This window comes from Morone saxatilis, unplaced genomic scaffold, assembly GCF_004916995.1.
Source record: "Morone saxatilis isolate NCDOM2014 unplaced genomic scaffold, NCSU_SB_2.0 Contig24, whole genome shotgun sequence".
Lineage (NCBI taxonomy): Eukaryota > Metazoa > Chordata > Actinopteri > Moronidae > Morone > Morone saxatilis.
The window spans coordinates 13,844,004-13,862,626 of record NW_023339807.1 but is presented as its reverse complement, the minus strand read 5'-3'; the positions used below and the strand labels follow the sequence as shown (position 1 = coordinate 13,862,626).

Below are 18,623 nucleotides of genomic sequence, written 5' to 3'. Positions count from 1 at the left end.
GAGAGAAAGAGAAAGAGAGAGAATACAGGTTGGGGTTAAAAAAAAAATTAGGGTTTATTGAATTGATGGTTCATTTAAGCTCATAATTCATTTATCCTAATTTTGATGTGGAACGATGAGCCAGGTGATGCTGTAGGTTTTACTTGTCTTGTATTTCAATCCCCAGTGACTGAAGGCTGCAATAGTATTATCTTCACTAAAACACAGGTGGCCTGTGTCATCATCCCACAGTTATGATAACCTAATTATAGCCTCAGTCGTTTTAGACCTACTAATAAGACAGAAGACAGCACAATACTGACAGCCGGGGTTTTTTTCCCTCTTCCCTTCTGTCTCAAGCTCCATAACACTGGTCCCAGCAGTATTCGGGAGGCTGAGCTCCAGGTTGGCTGGCCCTCCCGTTTCCGTGACGAGAACCTGCTGTATGCCATGGAGATTCAAACTGACGGACCAATTAGCTGCAGGACGAACACCAGCCTCAACCCACTTGGTCTTCAGGTAACACGACAATATATGAAAACTCATGCATGCAAACGATTTTAAAAACTAATTTCAAGACCGAAATATATAATATATGGACATATTGCCTGTAGTGGAAATTAATATACTTCATAATATTCCTAACCAATTTACTTTTTCTTGCATAGCATCAAACCAAAGGACCTACTGCAATTTCAGACTTTTGTTTATTATCTTGCTAGCGGCTTATTCATCCATCCATCATTTATACCCACTTATTTAAAATATAATTGTACCCGTTGTCCTGGCTGCTTTCCATGTTCTTTGCCAGTTGGCTCAAAATGAGGTAGATGGAAAATTATGCTTATTAGTATAAATTAGAGCTGAAATAGTTTCCAGTGTGTATGATATCATGTGTAGAGTAATTCAAAAAGAAAACATGCAGTTATTTCAAGAAGTACATAATTATGTCAGAAAGTGAAATGCTACAAGATGTAATCATATATAAAAACAAAATGAGTCGAAGGTTTCTTTTTGATTTGGTCATTTCCAGTTTCCCAGTGTCTGTCAGTCCTTCAGTGTGTAGACTAGACTGACACACACTGGGCCAAAAGACACGTATTCACCAGTGTGACAGTGTGTGTTAATAAGATGTCAGTTTGGGATCTGGTAACTTGTGACAGACAATATACAGTATAAAAGTATATTAAATGAAAAATAATCAATAGCTTCGGCCCAGTTGACTGATCAGAACCACTGTTGCTGAAACAAGGGCATGATCCCTCACCACCTTCCCACCCGCCAGCACTGTGTTGTTAAAGAACCTGGCCAAACAGGAGGCATCGCTAGTGGGAAATGAACCCAGTAGGGTGTATTAGTGCCCTGTAGGGTCAGACATTTGAGAAAGGTTACTGTCTGGCTGAGGTGACAGAGCTGCTTCCCACTGAGCTGCAGGAAGAAAATGAGACTCTGAAATTTGTTGAGAGGTATAAGCAATCAATTAAATAAAATATATTTAAACTGTTTTGAGTCCATCAAGCTGCTCCCACAGCCCTGTGTCCATAGCCAGACTTCCAGAGGAGACACGATTTAAATACCTAACTATTATTATCTACCTGTTATCTGTGAGATCTGACTTGAGGACATTCAGTATCGTTGTTTTTTTTATTGCTGACTGTATGAGCTGCAATCAGGAAATTAAATCTCTTCAAATCCGTCTCTCAACAAAACACTTTTTAATAAGATTGCTAAATGTCACACTTGTTTCCGCAACTTGTCTTATTTTATTACGTCTCTTAAAATCTTACTTTACAAGCGTTCTTCTGGTCTGGCTTCAGGTCCACCACCTCCTTCTCATTGGCTGTCTGGGTTGCATCAGAGCCCATGTGCACTACAGACTGCACTAAACCAATATGTGATAATCAGTATGTTTTAACTGTCCTCAAAAGACCCAAACACATGCTGTAGAGGGAATGTTTAAAGATAAAACAGAATAGTAAGCAGTGGAGCAACTTAGCATTTTCTGTTGTTTTCTTCTTCAGCATCTCCATTTTTTCAAATCTGTAGTCTGACACGTTATCGGTGAACTCTCACTCTGGGAATATATATAGGTTTGACTGTCTGAAATACATGAAACAATTCTAATCAAATTGTCAACTTTGTGGGTCAAGTTCTTAATTTGATCATCTTTTCATTTCTATTTGAAATGCTGAAATAAAAAAGTGAAATAGTCAAAATGTTGACAACTGTTTCTCCTTGTCCGTCTCAGATTTCCTCTCTCCAGGACACACCTGAGTTATTGGGTTTCTTGAGGAACACCAGCGCTCCTCATCAGCGCCACAAACGCGCCGTCAGTGCCGCTCAGAGTTATAGCGGTAAAACCTTGGTGAGCCTCAACAACGTACAGGTCCATTCTGTAAAGAAACTGAACCAAACGTACATTAGTGATTCACAGATGTGTAATCTCTCTGTGCTACCTCTGTTCTGTTTCTCCTCTTGTTTCTCTACAGAACTGCACCAATATTTCCTGTCTGAGGATCATGTGTGTGGTTGGCCGCTTGGATCGTGGACAGAGCGCAGTAGTCAAGATCCGCTCGAGACTCTGGGCACATACTTTCCTGCAGGTCAGTGTCTTGACATCTTGAAATGTTTTGTTCGTTATTTGTTTGGTGCTTTATTTCCTGCATACATTCATCTCTTTTTTGGTTTTTTTTCTATGTTTTTTCTTGTTCATTGTGCAACTATACTAAACTAAACTAACTAAGGTTTAATGTTAATTCCTGACCATTGAAACAGCAGTTCTGAAAATATTTTCATAATAAGGTCCATTTAGTAGCAGTTCTGGAGCTTTTAATCATAACACATGATCAGCAGATGCTGTTTCCCCGGTTGTCATTAAAGTTGTTCAAAGATCAAACAAAGCTTTACTAGATGTGCTAACTTACAAATCAACATAATATTTCAAATATTTTACGGGTCAAATGGTACTTTTTAAATAATAATAGTATATTTGTCTTACAGCGGCGTAACGACCCCTACATTCTCAATTCTACTGTGTCCTTTATGGTCTTGACCATGCCTTACCGCATCCAACCCTCCAACCTGCCTCAACACACCACCTCGGTAAGATGTAGGCAGTAACAGTGTGTTGTAAGTGTGTGCATTTGTGTCAGGCACTCGAGGAGAAAAAGGACACGAATCAGCACGTAACTGTATCTATCTGTGTCCTGCAGATGGGGACCCTGGTGTTGTGGGGGACTCCTGATGTGTCGTTTGCTGTTCCACTCTGGGTCATCATCCTAGCCATACTGCTGGGGCTGCTGGTGCTGGCCATGCTAACATTAGCCATGTGGAAGGTACACACACACATTAACGCAGCACCCACCATCCTTAGCTTTCCTTGTGATTGTTTAATTATCCAATATAACACTAATGGGTTCATGTGATTCCCTCAGTGTGGTTTCTTTGACCGGGCACGCCCACCAGCTGACGATGACGTCTCCGACCAGGAGCAGCTGACTTCTGATCAAACAGGGGACGCCTAAGACGATACGCAACAGCTCCTGATTGGAGGACTGTGGTTTGGGAGGGATGTGCACCTTCTGAGTAACTTAAATCGGATCTGAGATCTGCATTAGTTGGACAATACATTCCTTTGCTGGAGGTCTTCTGCCTCTTTGGTAACGAAACTGACTGAAAGCACAGACTGAAGACTGCAGAGCCACACAGACTGGGACCAAAGAACGAGGTTCAAACCAGACAGAGTGGGACCAAAACACACTTAACAGGCTCAATCACACACACATGTTCATTGTTTATCCATTGTGATGAAGAACTGAAGACAGAATGGACTTTGTTGTGAAGACAATGCTTTAAATGTTTCTGTAACTGAACATTTTTGTGTGTCCGTGAGAGTGAGACACAGAGACTTGAGATCTATGCACAAGTGCTTTTGTGAGTGTGAGAGTGTGTGTGTGCGTCTGTGCGTGTGTGTGTCTATGGGGGTACATATGTGTATGTTTATTAGGTACCCCTCTTTTTATCCTTTTTTTTTCAGTTTTGAAACTCCCCACCTGATTTAATTTATCTTCGTTTTCTTCAAACTGAGTTGTACACAGATTTATCACACAGACACACACGCACACACACAGATGCAGCAACATGCATAAACACAAAGGCACAAAGTTGATGTGTATATTTATGAATGTATGTGCAATATTTGAGCGTTGCGTGATACTGAAGCTTGTTTACACTGGCATTATTTTATTAGAGCTTAATGTTTCCATTGTTTATGTATATAAATGATTTAATAAATGCTATATTAGTTATTGATATTGCTGAACAACAAAAGTAATAGTTTGGACTGATTTACAGTAAAGCCACCCACCACATGAGTTTTTCACAAATAACAAATAACTAACTTATTATTGTCTTGATAGAATGATTTTAGGATTTTATCTTTGAGGAAACCATGTCTCCACAGCCAAAGCCCTGCCCTGCTAGTTCAAGGTTTGTGGGTATTGCTGTTATTTTGGATTTTCTTGCCAGTTGATAAGACTTCAAAAACTAGCTGCAAAGATAAACAGTCTCTATCAAAAACTCGTTGTAGACAGTCTGAGACTGTACATTACTGCACGTAACTGTATGGCATTTAACAGTGTGTTTGATGTTGTCATTTGTTTATCTTATATTAGAGTTTAATGCACAGGCAGCACAAAAAAACGGTCAGGATCATCAACAGCAACCTGAGTTTAAAACTAACTTTTAATGTGTCATGTTTGAGTCATATTTGGTTTTTGTATCAAGTGTGAAGTTTTATCACAATAAAGTGTTGTTCCTTTTCTGTGGAGAAGGTAACTGGACTTGTCCTGTCAAACATGAAGTTAGAGAGTAAAATCATCAATGCATTTGTTACAAAAGAAACATAAAATAATTAAACATATGAATATTAAAATATGTTAAAGTAGTAATGATTACATTTTCATCTCTGCTACAGAGTTCTTTACCCATTAAGGTTAATTATTTCACCTTTCAACCCACAAACTCTTCAAACTTTTCTGTCTAATCCTACATTTTGTTAATACTAACAGACATAGCACTTTTGCACAGTACAGGTTACATTCACTTTTACAAGATAATTTTACACACCAAAGTGTTTGGTACGTTGTTTAAAAAATAACTTATACTACATTTTTTATTAAGGTTAATTTCCTCTATTTTACTTTACTCTTTGAAAATGTTTTATTCACAGTACAACAGACAAATATAGATATAACAATGTTTTCTAGTCAGTCCTGTCTAATAAGATTAGTGTTCAACACTGATGGCAGAGGAAGGACTCTTGCTCCCTCAGGTGGTACAATGTAGAAATAAATCTGAGTGACTGTTTTGGAGGAGCAGGACAGTAAAACCTGACAGAGGGTGTGAGGACAGGAACCTCTTGTGGTGAACTGAAACTTTGGCGATCCATCCATATATAAGACAAGTAAAAAGATAAGAACTGGTGTGTGGAGATACATTTTTTTCTTGAGGTACTTTGTATTCTTAGCTTTAAATTGATACAATTTCAAGTAGGGATAGACCGATTATTGGCCTGGCTGATTATTGGATTTCATATTCAGCATTTGTCTGACTATCGGTATCATTATTGTTTTATCCGATGGCTGGTAAAATATTTGTAAATGCGTTACTTTGGTTTTTGATGCAGCCGCCTCTCTCTTTCTGTAGTCACCACTCTGTACCAAAGTACCTAAGGTAAAATAAGTCCAAAGTACTAATTAAAGTTATCAAATAAAGCAGAAAGTATAACGTAGCATAAAATGGAAAAGTAAAGTGCAAGTACATCAAAATTGTACTTATGTACAGTACTTGAGTAAATATACTTAGTTACCTTCCACCACTGGTTATTCTAAATTTGAATACTAAGAGTTTCCTTTTTAATATATCAGCTCCAATTTCATATCAGCTATATTATTTATTTGATTACTAATAATTGGTATCTCCATTGGCCCTGCAAAAAATGTCAAGGCAACTGAGTTTTGTATTATATAATTGTGACTATTACAAGTTAAATACCTATTCTGTAAGTAGTAGTAGTTTTCATGGTGCAACAAGCCAGCAGCTAGTTTGTTTTTTGGGCAACAATTCATTGAGATAATCTTTATTTATTGTTCCTTACAACACCTGTGACCCCACAAGGAAACAATTTGAAAAATTGCTACAGTTTATTTCTCTAATTCTTATTCATATGTACAGCTACAGGTTAGTAACAACATGATTCACCTGCCCTTTACGAGAAAATACAAGTCGGTTTGATTCGATGTATTCCCGTTACAAGATGGTCGGGTGAACTGAGCATTAAGTAAATAGTCTGTAAGGCGTTATGGGAGATGTATTTTATTATTTTGTGTATTTTATTATTTTGTGTTATTAGGTGTGTTTACTGATGATTCTGAAATATAAACATTCACTGATAAACCTCCTGTCATATTTCCAAATTAGCAGCCTTTTTGGAGATATTGATGCTCATGTTTGTCTAATGTTTGTCGGACTAGCACAGAGCATACAGATACTCCACAGAAGGCAGCCTGAGAGTGAAACAGAATAATCCATACTTCACATCTATGTTCCTTAGAGCCTAGTATGGTATAATGCTTCACATACATTCTTCTTTTCTACAATAAAGCAAGAATGTACATACACACAATATACACATATACTATACAGATATACAGTTACATCTTTATAGTATATCAGATCCCAGGAGGTAGCTCAAATTTAGATCCAACTCGTACATAAATAATTTGTTTACAAAGGTGTATAAAGTCAGCAGAGGTCGAAATGGTGCAGCACACAGCAATGTAACTGTGCATGAATCCATGTGCATGTAGATATGACTGTTGCAGATGTTCGATTATTCTTTGATATTCCCAAACTGTGCATGAATCCAAACACAATTTATCATGCATGAGTTATTAAACTGCAGATTGCATTATTGTTCACGAGCAGTGCAACTAGGAAAAACATATTATTTTGAAACACAAAGCAAGTGATTAACATGTCATCTATTCTTGCCTTCAACTGAAGGCCTGTGTGCAGGTTCTCAACATAATCTGAGGCACAATGGGCCGCCATACTAAACAAATTCAGGCCATGACCCTTTTATGTGCAACTGAAACACTTCAACAATATGTAAAAATGATTCTGCTCATAGGCAGTATTTTTTTATGCTTACTGAACACTGAACTGTTAACCAACAACAGAAAGTGGGAGGTGATGATTGTAATTGTCACCTTTTTAAAGGATTATTTTCTGTGTATTATGATGATGATATTCATATTTGTCCTCAATTTGTTATTTTTCTTCTTCTATAAATTTAATCATTGGAGATAATTTGTGCAGAGACCAGTGGTCAGGATGTAATAAGGAGAGAATATTACACAGATAACATTCAAAAATAGGATGCAAGACTTTCTGAAGGCAAAATGCATTTAGAAGAAACCAATATGAAGACTCTCTAAAAGAAGCAATTTATGTATACTATATACAAATGTATATTTTAGCTAGCTAAACTACAAATAGGCAAAACAGCAATTCTGCAGCAAGAAATTGTGCAATCACTCTCTCCAAATAGTCCCTGTCCCAGTCTTGTCATAGCTGGTATGGAGAATATTAAAGTTTCTTGTGGGAAATATCAAAGCCAGAGAGCAGAGGTGGAGATATTATCAGGCATGTCTCAAGTGGAAACATTTATCACCGTCATACAGCTGACAAAGCACATATTCACATACAGAGAAATACCCTCCTTCTGTCTTTGTCTTTCACAAAAAGAGACAGTGTTTTTCTTTAGACTCTTTATTTGTTTTTAATATATTTGCTCAAATGTAAAATCAAACATTTGAAGTAAAGATTTAACAGTTTCTGACTAGCAAACCTCAACACCATCAAAATAAGGGAACATTATTGATACATACTACATACTGTACGTAGGACATACTGTATCTTAGCTGAGATTTATCCAACAAACAGACCCGAATTACAAAATCTTTTTTTTTTTTTAAAGTCTTTTAATCCTGTAATTTCCTGTGTTTTCTTCTTTTTTTTTTGAGCTGGTGCAAAATAAAATATCTTAGGTGAAGCAATATCCTGTATTTCTGTCAAATAAATGATGTATTTTGGAAATTAAACTTCACTTCAAAAGGTCTGTACATGGGGTTCAGTGTCCATCCTCTCCACTGGCAACAAGGTCATACCAACATTATAATGGAAGACTTTGGCTATTTACAAATCGCTGAGATGCTGTACTGTTACTGTACAATTTCTCTCAGACATGCTGTACATTACTTCTGTGTATTAGTTAGACTAAAACACCCCCCACCCCCCACATGACAAAGTGCAATTCTATAGATCACCACAAGGCGGCGCTTATACACCATATTCAACATTATTTAGAAAAGCTCTGAAAATTACATATTTTAAGGGGTCCAGCTTAAGCATATTTGTGAGCAAAAAGGGGTATTACTAAACCTTTGAATTTAAAAGCACCAACACACCAGCGGTCCACCCTCATTTGCACTTATTCTGCCCGTCTCTTCTCAGGACTGGTCGGGTGTGTACAGACTACAATTGACTGATAACTCCTTGTTGCACCTGTTGGGGCGCCATAGCTCCTCCCAGCTTGAACCTGAGCTGAGGTCTAATTAACCACTGTGTGGGTGTGCAGGGCCTTTAAAGGAATACTTCAACATTTTGGGAAATGTGCTTATTCGCATTCTTGCAGAAGGTTAGACGAGAAGATAGATGTCACTCTTATGTATACAGTAAATATGAAGCTACAGCCAGATGCCGGTCAGCTTGGCTTAACCTCATATTTATTTACCCTACAGAATATAAAAATAGCATTAATCTTTTCACCTTTCTCTCTGCAAGAAAGCAAAATAAATCTATTTCCCAGAATTTCTCTTTCTACATGTTGACTGTGTCATGATGTCACTTCAGGTCTGTATTTGAAAAATAATAATTTCTTAAAGAAAAGGTACAAACACAGGCCAGGCTCACGGAGTTACAAAGACAAACTGATGAAACAGTACCTCTACTTTGTAACAGTGAAAAATATAAGAACACATCATTTTGGAGAACAGTCACTGGGCAGTGTTTAGCCTGAGCAGTCGAACACAAACAGAAGAGAACAGTCTGGGTTTACAATAAACACCTTTCAGGAGTTATAAAAGGTTCATGGCTATTATGATAAACTGCAGTTCATATTCACACATACTGTATGTTACAGTGTGCAAGTCAACTCAAATTCTGAGGCGGCCAAATTATGCAGATGTCCCCAAAGAAATGTGGCACATTCATGGACATGAGATCAATACCTGAACTGACAAAAATGATAGCAGGAAAACTTGATATAGGTGAGTTAATGGAATGATTGAAGAAGGAGGCGCTGTGGCACATACAGTACATAGGCTACATAAGGGTTAGAATATCTATACACACACTGTACACTCTTTAGGATACAATTTACTGTACATGATCAACACTAGCTGGTTAGTTAACTCTACAACTCTCTTTCTCTTTATAGTAGCTCTATCTGTCATCAAAAATAAAGTTGAGATAGTTTGCCCGATGTGTTTACATTCCCTGCTCCAGTATATAATGTTTTCTCTCAATGATAAACCTGTAGGACATTATGCAATGAAAAACAGTCGGTTGATTATTCTCATTATATCTAACAGCTGAGGAACAGGGACACCACCACCACCACTAACAACACCACACTGCCGCTGGGTGCTTCATCAAAGTGCTGCTGCTCAGAACGCACGCATACACATGTGACTTTGGACATGCACATACTGTCTCAGGCCTACACACACACACACACACACACACACAGTTTGTTCACACACACACACATACAGATACACACTGTTCCTGAGTACGAACTGTAGGATATTTATTTTGGCTCTACTCTAAGAAAGAAATTACATGTAGAGAAATAAAGCTGTTTTAATCAAAACAGCAGTGCTCTGATATAACAGGTATGGACTTGGCATACCATCATTGAGGAAAGTAGGTTTTATTGATAAAACCCTAAAAAACATGTGCGGTTGTGATCTAGGTACATATATGTAAGGCCATTCTCTAAAGAAAGCAACAGGATTAGTCAAAGGAAATTGATGGTACTAGTTTTCCATTGATAGGTACATATTATGCCTTTTTTTATCTTATGGTGTGCATGCATTTAAGTTGCATTTAATTTTTCCATATTTTTATATTAACAGTGGGTCAGAGGTCTATGTGTCATGTGAAAGGGAGCAAATTATAACCCTGCAGTTCTTTTTAGCCCTACAAAGCTATTCATCATCCTTCAGCTCACTGTTTTGGTTTTATGGCCTGTAACTTTCTCTCGCCGCTCTCATCAGGGTTTGATTTCAGGAGCAGCAGGCAGTTGTTTCCAATGGAAAAGCTCTAGTGAACCAATTATAAACTACCTGCCCAACAGACAAAGTTAGCAACTACCTAATGAACATGGTGAAGAATTTAGCGACTAAAGGGTAGAGGATTCCCTCAGGAGTTGATAAGAGACGAAAACAGAGCTACAAGTAGGATGAACTGGACTTACATTCAACAGACCGCCTGAAACACAACTCCAAAATAAGCGTCAGTGTTGCTGTGTGTCTTCTGGATGTGTAATTACGCAACTGTTTGCTAACACGTTTGCTGTATCAAATCTAAAAGGTGCATACATAAATGCTTAAAAGGTCATTTGTAGGTATTAGATAGAAACGTCTGATTCTTTCCTATTTGTACAGATCTGAAATGCTGCACATTCAGTAGTGGCCAGGGTTGAAGCCGGACATCAACTAGTGACTCGTGCTGTCCCTGAAAGGAATTATGACACTTTGCAAATAAACTATAATGGCAAGTTTGATAGAGGAACTTCATCAGAGGAATGCATCTATGTGCAACTGCTGTCACCCACAAAAAGCAGTGGGATCGATTTCTCAGCCCACCCCGTCAGTGATGTGGCAATCACATGGATGACTTCATGAGTCAGTATTGAGGACAAATTCAGTGATTTACATTCAGGCCTTTTTCAGTCTTGATATTTGCAGGTTGTACTAACAACTGAGCTCTCAGCCACCCCTTAACCCTGTGCCACACAGAAAACCACACACAGGCACACACATAGAGACAAGTGGTCCAAGGCCACCTGCAGGAGCACGCATATAATGGTATGACTTTTTTTTTTTTTCTTTAAGTAATAAAATAAAACTCAAAACCTCATCAGACACACGAGGCAGCAGAGAGCACAGCCATGACGACTGAGCATTGTCATCGAAACACCAAAGGTCTCTCTATGACTCCAACCACTCATAAACAACGAAACAAACACGATGACAGTCAAAATATTGTTACCCACTTTGTACACGCTGACATCGGGGTCTGTGCTTGTTCATGTGATAAGAGGAATGATTGACTGGTCTGCATCCAACAGGTTTAAGCCACGTGACAAAGGAGAGCGGGCTTATGATATGTGACACGCTCGAGTGTCTGACTGTCATTCATACTCAACATTCACGCTGCATTCATTTTTGCTTTCAGCATTGATTGCACTGATCTCGTGTGTGATTCCACTTATGAAGGTGCTCAGCTGTACTTCATCGTAGATATCAGACTTGTGTGAAAGAAAAGAAAACGTGTAAATACTGTGTAAACTCAGCCTATATTACAGTAGTCTGGATAGAGAAAAACAGAGGGGAAAAACACAAAGCAAACCACAGGTAATCAAAAATTCCGTAAAGTTCTATCAACAGTCTACTCTTTTGTTCAAGCACCTTTCACTCCCAGCACTGGAGTGGCCTTCTATGCTGATTTTAACCTCCTGAGGGATGAAGGAGGGTTTGGGCAGAGTCAGAGGAGGCTCCTCCTCAGCCCTCTCAGTCTGGTCTCGCTCTGGAGCTGACCAGCGTCTCTTGCGGACTGTAGATCTCTCTGGATCCCCACATTGTATTTTGGTAAGAGCAGGCATGTCTGTTTTCACTGATTCCTGTCTTACTTCTCCAGTCCCCGAAACTGACAGCATTGGTCCAGCTCCGTAGATCCCCTCCCCTTGTCCTGGAAGTAGTCCCAATCCTGGTGGTAGCTCCATTCCTGGTCCTGGTCCAGTTACCTGCTCCCTCTCCAGCCTGTCTGCACTTGGAGCCTTCATGAGGAGGCCACTGTTATTGTGTGCAGCGTTTGGACTCGTACTGTTTCTGACAGTGGCATCCACATTATGACAGGAGTCAGAGAGGTGACCAGTCTTCAGCTTGGTCCCCAAGTGCTGGCTGTCTGTTATTGAACCGTTCCTCAAGCCGCGGAGGGTCAGCGACACGCATACGTCACCCACACACAGCTTAGCGCAGGACAGCTCAAACAGCTGGGTGGTCCGGTCTGGGCAGCAGGATGACCAACCCTGGCCAAATACGAAGAAGGGATACTCCACAAGCACCTCCACGCACACCTGGAGATAAGCACATGCACAACACACACAGTTAGCGCTTAGCTGGATACAGGGTGACATATTTTCAGAGGATTCATAAAAGAAACACTGTTTAATGCACATTTGTATGGGATTATGCACCTTGGAAATAATTCTGTAGTTTTTGTTTGTACAACAAGCCTTAGGCCTTCTTAACGGAGGACATTTTGATGTGTCACAGTAGGAAATCACAGTAAATAATAAAATGAATGATGTCTAAATTCCATTTAGCTGATTAAAGGTCCAGTATGTAACATTTAGGAGGATCTATTGGCAGAAATGGAATATAATATTCATAGGTATGTTTTCATTAGTGTGTGATCACCTGAAAATACGAATCGTTGTGTTTTCATCACCTTAGAATAAGACGCTTTTACTCAACAGACGCTGCAGGTCACCATGTTGAACCGCCATGTTTTTACAGTAGCCCAGAACGGACAAACCAAACACTGACTGTAGACAGGGCCTTTGTGTTGCGTTTTCCAGGAGTTTTGCTGCCATTGTAGTTTCTCCTACACACTTCACAGCCCATTCTCATTCCCAAGTCATCAAATATGGACGCAAGGTCTTCAGATAGTTGCAATCTGCACCTTCACTGCTAGATTCCACTAAATCCTACATCTGTACGTTTCAGAGTCCTGGTATTGTGCATTCTGGCTCACTGTCACGGCTTACTAGGCTTACTGGGACACTGAATGGACTGAAGCCATTGTTAATGTTATTATTTACACCTGTACTTTTCCTGCTGTGAAAAGTCTATTTTAGAGCCCGACCAAGATACTGGCACAGCTAATAAAATTTTAGCTCATTACAGATAAATCAGTATTAGAAATGCCAAATGAAATAATTTCACCATTTGTCCATCAGAGAGCACAAACAAATGTATTTTATATAAACTTCTCAGGAAATTGTCCAATTAAAATTGTGCAATTCTTTAAAAAACAACTTCAACAGATCCTTATCAAGAATGCTTGTTTATGGTATGTATTTGTGTCAAAAAACATTTAAAACCCTTAAGAGCTCTGTAGCCCTTTACAGACATGGGGTCTGTAATATTGCTGGCTTCATTTAACTCTAAAAATAATGTCTTTTGGTCTTTCAAAAGCCAAAGTTTGCATAATGAAATGTTATTTTGGCATCTGGTACACAAGAGGGAGCACTGTTGGTACTGCTAGAGAACAATGGTAGATTGGAAAATAATGACATGAAGGAAGAAGGCTGTTTTCAATTCTCTCTGTTCTGTATCTGAGGTAGATTTCATAGCTCTTAATAAATTTTCTCATCAATTTCAACTTTAGATAGAATATGGAATTCTGCTGACTATTTATTTATGTGTGTATTGTTATCACAGTGTTTTTTTTTAATACTATCACTAGGCAGAGCCAATGATTTGAGGTTTCAAATTCTATACAGAGTGACTTTAAAAATGTAAGGAGGAATAACTTACCTGGGCTTTGAGCTCCCCCACAGAAAACTGTATGACCACAGCATTAGGACTTTGCCCACTGTCAATACGCTCAACAGTGCTGGAGTCAATCTTCAGCTCACTGCTAATCTCAGCACTCTGAATGAAGTCCTCTGTCTTCAGGTCCTCCACACGCTTCAGCTCCCCATCAGCCAGCTGGATGATGGAGCCTCGCATGAAGAATGGAGGAAGCGCTACAGGGGAAGAGGAGGAGGAGATGGAGGGGGAGGCTTGGATGGAAACAGGGGCAGGAGCGGGGAGAGGAGCAGGAGTTGGGGAGGGAGGTGCCACCACTGCAGGAACCGGGTTTGAGGGCACGACCGGCAGCGCTGGTGCCTGCGCGACGGCTGGCGGTGGTTGATTTCCATCTGGCCCAAGCGCCTCACACTTGGACAGGGCTGTGGCCAGATAGGCATGCGGCATGGCGGTGGATATTTGAGGGGTAGTGGTGGCAGTCAGAGCACTGACAGTACGACTGACCTCTACCTCTGTGCCATTATTGGTGCCACTGACTGGGATGAGGAGGGACTGGCCACTCGGGATGACCAGGTGTTGAGGCAGTGTCGCGTGGTAGCTGAGAGCATGCTGATTTGCACTGGTGATATAGCCAATGATGGGTGGCTGCGTGGAGGAATAGAGACTGGCTGGCAGCTCTTCGGAGGGGAGAGTGGTCTGGATGACAGTATGAGGAGCAACAGACTTAATGACTTCTGAGGAAGAGAGAGATGTGAAAGAGGAAGATCTGGACACCGGTTTCCCCAAACAGATGCCCCCTTTCTCAGTCTGGACTAAGGAGATCTTATTTGAGCCAGCTTCACGTTCAGCTCCATGATTGGGCTGGGCCACCAGCACCAAAGAGGTCTGGAGTCCTGCGGGGTTTTGGCCATAGTCTGCAGGCAGGAGAATATGTCTGGCCTCATAGCTCTGGACCTGGTGATGGTTCACTGGATGACTGGGAGTTTTGCTCTGTTTGACAAGCTCCAATTCCCCGTTGAGCACACCCTTAGCGTGCCCCTCTGGTTTCTTCCCAGCTGAACCGTCTGCATACTGGACCACCAGCTGGGATGGAGCAAGGGTTAGCGTTTGAGGGAGGACGGCTGTGTGAGGGTGGAGCTGCAGGTGGGCTGTGGATGAAGTGACGTGGTTTCCGCTGACAGTCAGAGGTGTTCTGCTGTCCAGATGAATGTACTGGCTGGTGACTTGGGGAGAGCTTGGAAGCGACACAGGTGTCAGTTCTGTAGCAGAGAGGCCTATTTGAAACTGCTGATCCCCCTTGGTATTGGGGGAGATGACGGCAGTGGTGTAACCATCCAGGTGGTGACGCTGTCCCATGGCAGAGCTGTTTGGTGCAGAGCTAGCATTAGTGGAGATGATGTGAGAGGAGATGTAGCCAGCATAAGGCCCAGAGCTGATGAACTGAACGTTGGGTCCCAGCTGAGCAAACTGGATAGTCCCGGCTTGCTGGGGAATGGCTGTGGGGTAAACTGCAGGCAGAGAGGCGAGGGGCACAGCGGACAGAGGAGTGGCCGAGGAAGGGATAGAGGTGGAAGGAGAAGAGGAAGAAGTGGAGGAGATGGGACATCTCGGGCTCTCTGCGTCCCTGGATTTGCAACGTTCACTGGCTACACTTGCCAGCCATGCTAGGTTCTCGGTGTGGGGACTGTCAGTAACCACTGCAGCAGGAGGTGTTGCTGTGGCTACAGCAACCGGCCTCTGCTCCAGAGCCAGGATCTCACGCTTCTTAGGAGGCAGGCATCCATTACTCCGCTCCTGGTTGGATTTCATTTTCCCAGCGTGGTTTTAATATTCCTGGGTAATACTTTTCTTTGCTTTTCTTTTTCTTCTCTTTCTTTTGGGTCTGTCTTTTTCTCTCTCTCCCCCACTTGATGGTTTTGTGCAGGGGTCCGGTTTCTCTGTGTGCTGTGTGGCTCTGGCTCTCTCTGTGTTCACTGGTATACAGCTCCAGGTCTCAGACCAGAGAAGATGGAGTTACTCCAGCTCACAAAATGAGCTCCATAGACTTCATGAGGAATCATCTCTGACCGATCCACCTCTTCCACGATGTCGGCAGGAATCTGATGGCAGAGAGAAGCAGAATCAGATACTTGAGTCATAAAATTTTATTCAAAAGACCAAATCATATGCTATACAGATATTAATATCCCTCTAGGACAGCCTTTGAATTTGAGCTTTATAAATAAACTTGACTTTACTTGACTTGACTCTAAATTCAATTCAATCTCATTAGTCTAATTGCACTGCAGAGCAAGATCAGTAAGCACCGCCTGTATTTTTTTCATATTCACAAAATGTTCCTGCAGGGCTGCAAATGCAAAACAACAAACACCAAAATACTTCACTCTTAAAAATGTCCCTGCTTTCATATTTGTGAGTGTTGTTCTTTGTTTTGCCACAAGGTGGTACCTGGTACTACGGCATCTGATTTGTGTTTGTCTAATGCACTTTCACACAATATGCAGGCCACTCCGTGTACACGTTTCTCCAAGATCAACCTCTAAAGATGCCCCTCATGGATCTACGTGGACTAATCTTCCAGAACTCAATCAGCATTTCCATGAGTAATGATATATGACTACAGTAAAGTACAGAGAAATGTTGTGTGTGTCATCATTTACATAACATGGGAAAGGCTCTTTCATGTTTCCAACACCAGACAGGAGTTTCCTGAACTGCCGTGTTTGTGTGTCTAGGTGTGTGTGTGTGTGTGTGTGCCCATGTGTACAGGGTAAGTTTATGTGCGTTGCTGTTGGCTGTTATCTTGCTCCAGGCTCTAGGGTAAGAAAGCAGAGCAGAGTGAAAGGATAACAGCACAGTGTAACAGCCTCATAGGAACATATGCTTTTGTCTTTGTTTTAACACTCCCCGGCCTTGTGTTAAGTCAGTGGGGCTACTGTGTATATATAACATCCACCTCCAGACAGGAACTCTGGGTCAGTGGGCACATTAGAAAAATGAAGTGAAAACAATATGGCTTGAAATTTGATTATGGAACATTGTGCAAGAAGCATAAATGGGCCTTTGTTACTATCACTAAAGTGCTTAAAAAAAAAAAGAATAACAATGGGTTTCCGCTATACCACGTTTGAGTGGTGTTTCAAAGTTCAAGGGGAATACCGATAGGACAACAAACAATGAGTGAGTATGTCCTCTAAGAGTTTGGTTTAGTCAGAGGCAGACAGGGTGCCTAGGTTAAATTAGAACTGAAAATGCTATGTGGAGGTTACTGGAAGTCATGATGTATAGAAGGTGGACGGTACCTAACTGTGTCAACAAGCCACAGCAGCAGGTAGCCATTATCAATGTTTGACTGCAGGGCCCGGACATACTGTGTCATATACTGTAGATCCACATGAAGGCATGCTCACAAAAGTAAAACATGCGCACACAAACAATATGTAGTAGATCCATTAATTCAACAACATTGACATGCAGCCGTTTGATTCTCGTGAGCTCATTTTTTTTCACAGTTTCTTTCTCAGATTGACTGTTTTTTTCCTGCAGGCTTATCTGTGGGTCAATGCACAGGACTCTGAGTTGTTCATTAGCCAGAGGCACCACAGAGATGTAGAGTGTATGACACACACTCACACATCCATCCATTCATTTTTCTCCCCCTACATTCCAGTCAGACGACCCGGGCTTTTTGACGGTGCTAAATTGTGTTTTCATATTACAGAGGAGGTTCACTACGGGAGGCAGCAACAGACACGTTATATAAAGACAGAAGGGGGGGGGGGGAAACATAGAAGGCGACCTTGGTCAGTTCCTATTCAGATGCATCTACCTCTAATGCTGGCTCTGACAAGGTCACTGCATTCAAAAGCAGTGAAATCCTCCGTGCGATTCAACTAACCATACAGCCTGGTAGATCCACCAGACGTAACAAAGGAGGAGAGCAGCGGAGCTGGAGAGAAACAGAAACAGAAAGAGGAGAGTGAGGGGGAGGAGAGGGAGAAAGGCAATGTAAGATGACAGATAGAACTGTGTAGAAAGGGGGAAAAGGGAGGTAGAGGGGGACGTGAGAGAAGAAAGAAGATTAGGAATGAGAAAGATGGAGAGAGAATGGGGAGAAGACGGAGTGCTGCCTCTCCTGACCCACATTGAGCAGCGCCTGCAGCATCAGAGCGCCATAGCCCCCGCCTCACGGAGAGATCCCCGATCAGCAACACAGCCGCCGCTACAGCCTGAGCTACACTGTGCAGCATCGCTCAGTGGCAACAACCCCACCTCAGCAACACCGTGTCAACACTGTAATGACATCACATCTGAAGCACAAGTACCTCCTATGATTATAGCAGCACAGGAAGACAAAGCCAGCATGCACTAATTTCCAAATGCCACAAAAACACACCAGAGAGACAGCAGGATGCTCTTAAAGAAGGTGTTTTTCCTTTTCCTCACATGACCTATACCTAACACTCTCTGCACATGGTCACACACACAGCTCAGCAGCCAAAAGCCTCTCTAGATTTTGCCTATTATTAGAATAGTGACACTAACAAACATACGGCCTATGTGATACTATGGAGAACAAAGGCGAGCTTTCAAGACTGTCACACCGAGCCAGACAGCATGGGAGCCCTGAGTCAGTCTCCTCGTCCTGGACTGTCACCTCTGAGACATGTATGGAGGGATGACAACAGAGGGACAGGG

At 41.3% G+C, this 18,623-nt stretch overlaps 2 protein-coding genes across 2 annotated transcripts in view; one reads left to right on the top strand and one right to left on the bottom strand.

Annotated features, from left to right (window-relative positions):
• itga8 (integrin, alpha 8) overlaps positions 1-4,844 on the top strand; it is a gene marked incomplete in the record, with an annotated part of 42,688 nt that extends 37,844 nt beyond the window's left edge. Inside the window, 6 exon segments of the mRNA XM_035672067.1 lie at positions 340-498; positions 2,228-2,344; positions 2,469-2,582; positions 2,980-3,081; positions 3,192-3,314; positions 3,414-4,844. Of these exon segments, the coding sequence (XP_035527960.1) occupies positions 340-498; positions 2,228-2,344; positions 2,469-2,582; positions 2,980-3,081; positions 3,192-3,314; positions 3,414-3,503 (705 nt within the window).
• Positions 4,845-7,812: 2,968 nt separating this feature from the next.
• Positions 7,813-18,623, bottom strand: part of LOC118336257 (ataxin-1-like) — a 12,494-nt gene continuing 1,683 nt past the window's right edge. The window contains exons 2-3 of the mRNA XM_035672862.1: positions 13,932-16,024; positions 7,813-12,466 (exon numbers count right to left, since the gene is read on the bottom strand). Of these exons, the coding sequence (XP_035528755.1) occupies positions 11,771-12,466; positions 13,932-15,734 (2,499 nt within the window). The 5' untranslated portion in view covers positions 15,735-16,024 and the 3' untranslated portion in view covers positions 7,813-11,770. The remainder of the gene's footprint in view (positions 12,467-13,931; positions 16,025-18,623) is intronic.